Source organism: Rutidosis leptorrhynchoides, chromosome 1 (assembly GCF_046630445.1).
Source record: "Rutidosis leptorrhynchoides isolate AG116_Rl617_1_P2 chromosome 1, CSIRO_AGI_Rlap_v1, whole genome shotgun sequence".
Lineage (NCBI taxonomy): Eukaryota > Viridiplantae > Streptophyta > Magnoliopsida > Asterales > Asteraceae > Rutidosis > Rutidosis leptorrhynchoides.
In genome coordinates this window covers 483,156,893-483,163,605 of record NC_092333.1, presented here as the reverse complement: position 1 = coordinate 483,163,605, position 6,713 = coordinate 483,156,893, and the positions used below count along the sequence as shown (strand labels likewise).

The window sequence follows — 6,713 nt, the reverse complement described above, 5'->3', positions numbered from 1 at the left end:
AACAGATACTTATAATAATATCATAATACTTATGAAATTGATAAATACTAACAAAGATATCTGTTAATTAAATCGTTTAATATTATCTTTTAATTCCGTCGATAAATATATTAAACATATATTAAAATAAATACGTTCATGTAAAGTATTATACATCTAATACTTTGTTAATATTTTCAATTAATATAACTATATATAATATATACATATTTATACCCATAAATGGTCGTGAATCGTCGAGCACGGTCAAAGGGTAATTGATTACATGAATGTAGTTACAAAATTTTTGAGATTCAACTTTACAAAATTTGCTTATCGTGTCGAAAACATATGAAGATTAAGTTTAAATTTGGTCAAAAATTTCCGGGTTGTCACAATCGTCACTTTAAAAGACGTTTTAGAATGAGTAAAGATTTATTCTTACGCATCATAAATGATATACTTGCTTACGATGTTCAACCTTTACCAAGACATTTTGAATTTTTTAAACCAAAAATTGATGCTCTTGGTCAACGAAGTTTTTCAACGAGACGAAAGTGTACATCTGCGTTGCGTCAATTGGCGTACGGTACAGCAGCGGACATGTTTGACGAATACCTGCAAATGTCCGAATGTACATCTATAGTATGTCTTGATATGTTTTGTAGATATATTTTGGAACTTTATGTTGATGAATATTTGAGGAAACCAACGAGTAGCGATATAGCTTGTTTGTATAGCGCTCATGAAGAAAAACATGGTTTTAAGGGAATGCTTGGAAGCATCGACTGCATGCATTGACAGTGGAGGAATTGTCCAGTTGCTTGGAAAGGGCAATATACGAATGGTCATCAAAAACACCCAACCATTGTTCTTGAAGCCGTTACTTCATATGATACGTGGATTTGGCATGCATTCTTTGGTGTTGCGGTTGCTACCAACGATGTTAATGTTTTGAATCAATCTTCGTTGTTCGATGACATCAAAAATGGAACTGCACCATTTGCACCATTTACTGTAAATGGTAATACTTACACAAACGATTATTATTTAGCTGATGACATTTACCCAGATTGGGCAACATTAATCAAGGTGTATTCTACCCCAACCGAAGAGCCCCGTATAAAATTTAAACGCTTCCAAGAAAGTGCACGTAAAGATGTTGAGAGATCATTCGGTGTTCTTCAGGGTAGATTTCATATTCTACAAATGGCTGGACGACCACAAAGTGTCAACAAGTTGAGACGAATATTATATTATTGTGTGTTATTGCACAACATGATAGTTGAGGATAATGGCTTCAACATTTCATGGCTCGAGGAAGAATTACTTAACACTAGAGAAGATAATCCTAACTATGTAAGGAATCGATCTACAAGTCGTGATGTAAGAGATCAAGAAATACGAGATAGAAACATTCATGACTAACTCCGAGAAGATCTCACTCAACACATTTGGGACCTTCCACCAAAATTTAGAACTTTAAATGCTTAATTTAATTTCAGTTTGTTTTGTGTTTAGTTTAAGTAATTTGAATAATTTGTAAGCGTTATCTTTAATTTGAATAATTTGAATTATTTGTAATCGTTATCTTTAATTTGAATAAATTTTAATCGTTATCTTTAATTTTATTCATAACTGAGCAAAGTTGCTTTCAGAAAACTGAGATGATTTGACATAGCATAGCAGCTTTAATTAAAGCTTTATGTAACAGAGATTCCTTGACTAAAGAGCAATGTCTAATGACCCGTCCTAATCCATCCGGACGAAGTCCACATCGATTATAAACGATTCACAATAGTTGATTACATTACGAGGTACTTGACCTCTATATGATACATTTTACAAACATTGCATTCGTTTTAAAAGACAAATTTTCATTTACATCGAAAGTTGATGGAATGCATACTATTTCATAATATATCTAACTATAATTGACTAAATAATAATCTTGATGAACTCAACGACTCGAATGCAACATCTTTTGAAATATATCATGAATGACTCCAAGTATTATCTTTAAAATGAGCAATTTCACAGCGGAAGACTTCTTTCATACCTGAGAATAAACATGCTTTAAAGTGTCAACCAAAAGGTTGGTGAGTTCATTAGTTTATCATAAACAATCATTTTCATCATTTTAATAGACCACAAGATTTCATTTTTCATAAACATACGTCCCATGCATAGAGACAAAAATCATTCATATGGATTGAACACCTGGTAACTGACGTTAACTTAATGCATAGAATATCCCCAAAACAGAACCTCTCGTATGTATAATAATCTCGAAGTACTAAAGCATTCGTACCCCGAATGGGACTTGTCAAGGTCCATAGATCTATCTTTAGGATTCGCGTCAATCAGGGGCCATTTCCCTAAATTCTTAGGTTACCAGACTTGAAGGGCTATATTTGGTTTAATAATCCAACCATAGAATGTAATTTTAAGTACTTGTGTCTATTTCGTAAAACAATTATAAAAGCAGCGCATGTATTCTCAGTCCCAAAAATATATATTGCAAAAGCATTTAAAAAGGGAGCAAATGAAAACTCACCATATTGTATTTTGTAGTAAAAATACATATGACAACAATGGACAAGTGTAGGGTTGGCCTCGGATTCACGAACCTATATTATTCATATTTATATTAAAACATATAATCTTAATCGAACAAATTTATATATATTATTATTAATGATGTAATTTTTTTATATTAATAAATTATATGTTATTTTATCTATTTAGATAAATAATAACTTTAATATAGTTAAGTGTTATATTATATATCTTTTTATATAAGAAATCTTTTGTTTACATAATTTAGTTACAATAATACTAAAATAAGTAAAATGATAAAATGATAATTTTCTTAATAATAATAATGGTAATATTAATAATAGTTTTTATAAAAAAAATAATATACATATTTAAGGTAATGATACTTTTTAGTAATGATTATATTAACTTTTATTAATAACAGTACTCGTTAATGATGATTATTTTAATAAAAGTGATAATATTAATAATCATACTTCTGTCAATATTAATAATACTAATAATTATAAAATGATACTAATACTAATCCTAAATGATAATAATAATAATAATAATACTACTTAATATTAATACTAGAAATGATGATAATATAAACTATATTGATGATACAAATTTTTAATAATCGTTTTATTAATAATATTGATAATAATTTCTAATACCATAACACTAATCAATAATAATAATAATAATGATACTCATACTTAATAATGGTAATAATAATAACATTTATAATACTAGTAATATTTCTAACAATAATAATTATGACAATAATAATGGCAATAATATTTATAAAAATAAATAAGATTAAAGAGTATACCCTTTGGATCTTTTTCTAAAAAGAAATGTCCGAGACGGGACTCGAACCCAAGACCTCTCGCTTAAACACCCACCCTCTAAACCACTCCTCCATTTCTATTTTTCCTAATCAAAATAGTTTCTTCTTATTTATAAACCGTGTTGTCTGGTCATCTTGGCCCCAACTTCAAACACGGCCCAATTAGTAAACAAAAGGATTCAGCCCAACTAAGATAAGCCTGATAGATTTATTAAACTTGCCCAATCTTCATTTAGTTTCAATACAGTATCGTGAACTAGGGAACTGGATTAGTAGCCGCAACAATAAAATAACGGATGGGGTCATCGTTCTTCACCAGTCATCCTCAATCTACGGCATCATCATCATCCATCTTAGCGTCACCCATAATCATCATCATACACCATCAATATCATTATTCTTGTTACCATATTATCATCATCGTGATATTATCCAAATCATCAAAATCATTCGTGATTTCTTCATCATCAATCATCACAGTTATCTCGTCATCATCATCAATATCATTATCGTTAATATTCACATCATCATCTTCCATAACATCTTTTTCTGTTTCGTGATTGATTAAATCGAATACAACTCATCATTCTTTTATTTACAAGATTACTTTTGTTATTTGATGTAAACCTCACCGTATATTTTCATATCTATCATCGTTTATAGCATCATTAATCTAACCATCCATCAATCGTACAATCTATCATTATCTCTAATTGCCTTCCACATAAATTAATCATCTTCTTGAATCATCTCCTCGTCGCTATACAGAAGGGAGAACAAAAAAAAATGGCAGTCTATCGACATGAGTTTGATGAAACTCAGATGGGGTTAGTCCCATATCTAAGCCCAATATACAAGGAGAGTCCAAGTAGTAAACGACGGCCCAAGACAGTTTAATCAGGCCATAGCCCAGCAGAATCGCACAGCCCAATATCCCACTAAAAGGAAAAATAAACGGAATACGAATAGAGAAAGGTTGGTTGAACTAGTATCTGTCGCCTTTATAGATATGGCTTGAATAGAAGCATGAAACAAATTCAAGTATAAGTGGTGGTGGTTTCGATGATAGTAGTAGTGTTATGGTGGTTATGGTTTAGGTGATGGAAATGGGTTTTAAAGTGGTGGCGATTTTATTGTTTCCAAGTTGATGGTAGTTTGCAAGAGAAAAGTGGTATAGTGATTCAAAGAGGTGGTCATGGTTAACAATAAATATGCTTTCATGACGCATATGAGTTGATCAATTGAGTTTTATCATTATTGAGTAATATGGATAAAACAATTCGATTATTCGAAGGGTATGAATGAAGCTGTCACAACAGATTGAGATAGAGATTTAACTTTTGACATAGTCACGGTGGAATTTAGAAAATAAGGTGCGTCTTAGCTTTTGACGTTGTCTTGGTTGAATTCCGGAATTCAAGGGATTTAAAGAAAATCTTCGGAATCTAAAAGATTTGATTCTTCTTCGAATAAGGAAACTAAGATTTCTATAATTAAATACGGTGATCTGCCTCGATTACTCTATCTGATATGTCCATTATAAATTAAACTCTTCCGTTCCATTATTCTCACCATTCCTATACTTTCTTTCTTAGTTCATACATCTAAAAGATTGTGAAAATGCTTAATCCCGTTCTAATCCTTGATATTTTTCTAATTATCATTTCTGTCATCCTTCTTTTCAATCATCCACCAGAAGAATCTGTTTACTTCTACTATTACCTTGGGATGATACTATTCTTAATTATACCGTGTCTTTATATTGCTATTCGTATTAATATTCACGGTTTGTAACCTCCGTGTTGTTATTGGGCTTTATATCTTCTCTTATATTTTGGAGCTCTTTGCCTTTTTATTCTCCTCTCGACCTCTAGTAAAGCAAGTAATGGTCCAGAATTCGTAAGTATGGAGTTTCGAATGAACTTAATGTTCTAAACAAGAAAGAACGTAATAGCACGATTTGATTTGTCAAATTACCAGAATCACTGAGAATAGAACTATCAAGAATATACTTTCTTGATATGTTCAGAAGTTAAGCAGAATGAAATAGTTATGTAACATGACACATGATGACGTTATGATCTGTGAATCATCATGTCCCATTAGAAACTCAGCATGACTTACTGTAATATAATCACGTTGATCAAGTGTCATTATATTATACTAACTCATGCATCATTTCCCAACATTATTTCAATAACATCCATATTTTAAGCTCGAAAGTTTACAGAATATAGAAACTAACAGTTTCTATATGATGTAACACTGATAGCACGAAGAGATTAATGATTTCAGATAAGAATAGTTATGAAAATATCTTCAGAAATATGGAGGATATTTATAATGAAAGATACTATGATATCTTGGAATTTCTAATATCAAAGGATGGTGAAGAAAATTTGTCCGCAAGAGTTTAACATGAGTACTGAGTTAGATATTCGTTGAAGGTTTCATCAGATCCAGAATTACCTGGTTTCTTTGAATATATGGTATGGTCCTTGTATTCGGCCTTGGTCTCCTTCATGGTTTGCTCGATCTGTTTTTTTTTTCAGTACCAAATTTTTTATTGAGCGTTCCTAACACTCCTTTCTTTATCATCAAACTTTTGGCCGTTTAGACCATCTACAATTTTTATGTTTTCTCTGCATTTAATGCTACGATATCTGAATCATCGGTTATCAATCCGAGGTGGGTTTAGGAGAATTGTGTTTTTAGATGATTAAACGCTGATGGTAATATGGTGAAATATAAAAGGTTCCCCGGTAACAATAACAGAGCATACATATAAATCAAGATGATAATAAGATTGTTTCAAACGAAAAGTCGAAGTTGACTTGTTGGAGCTGTGACAATATTGGCTAATTTTGAAAAGGATTGCAAAATTATTTTTGGTAATAACAACGCCAAAGGAGCTAGCACAGATTCGTGTTTAACGTTTAATCAGGTTTCGAGTGTTTTCAGGTGCATATCTATATGTATCAATCTTTTCTTCTGTAGGTAAAGTGCGGTTGGTTCATCCTTTCGATTGAGGTGTTTTCAAGAATCATGAAAGATTTGAACGCAGATTGTAATCGTCAAGATACAAATGAGGTTTAAGATGAAGTCAACTGGCAAACTTGAAGAAGTTTTTTTAGTTGCATATGTTATAATCAATATTTTAATTCATTTTAATTGTCCAACATTATTAGTCCACAGTCGATAGTCCACAGTTAACAATTCAATAATTCATATATAATATTCGAATTAATTAATACGTATCGTGACCCGTGTACATGTCTCAGACTCGATCACAACTCAAACTATATATATTATTGTAGAATCAACCTCAACCCTGTATAGC

General features: G+C 31.1%; 1 protein-coding gene across 1 annotated transcript; it reads left to right on the top strand.

The window, feature by feature from the left end:
• Positions 1–402: 402 nt before the first annotated feature.
• LOC139840221 (protein ALP1-like) lies at positions 403–1,407 on the top strand. The gene is made up of 2 exons (XM_071830450.1): positions 403–624; positions 784–1,407. The coding sequence occupies exons 1-2, from the start codon at positions 403–405 to the stop codon at positions 1,405–1,407; spliced, it is 846 nt and encodes a 281-aa protein (XP_071686551.1).
• Positions 1,408–6,713: the final 5,306 nt, after the last annotated feature.

What these genes read in the sequence shown, in the direction of transcription:
- LOC139840221 (XM_071830450.1), top strand. Translation starts at nt 403, where the DNA reads ATGAGTAAAGATTTATTCTTACGCATCATAAATGATATACTTGCTTAC. An exon ending in TGTCCGAATGTACATCTATA is followed by an intron (nt 625 to 783) that starts GTATGTCTTGAT and finishes ATGCATTGACAG; the next exon opens with TGGAGGAATTGTCCAGTTGC.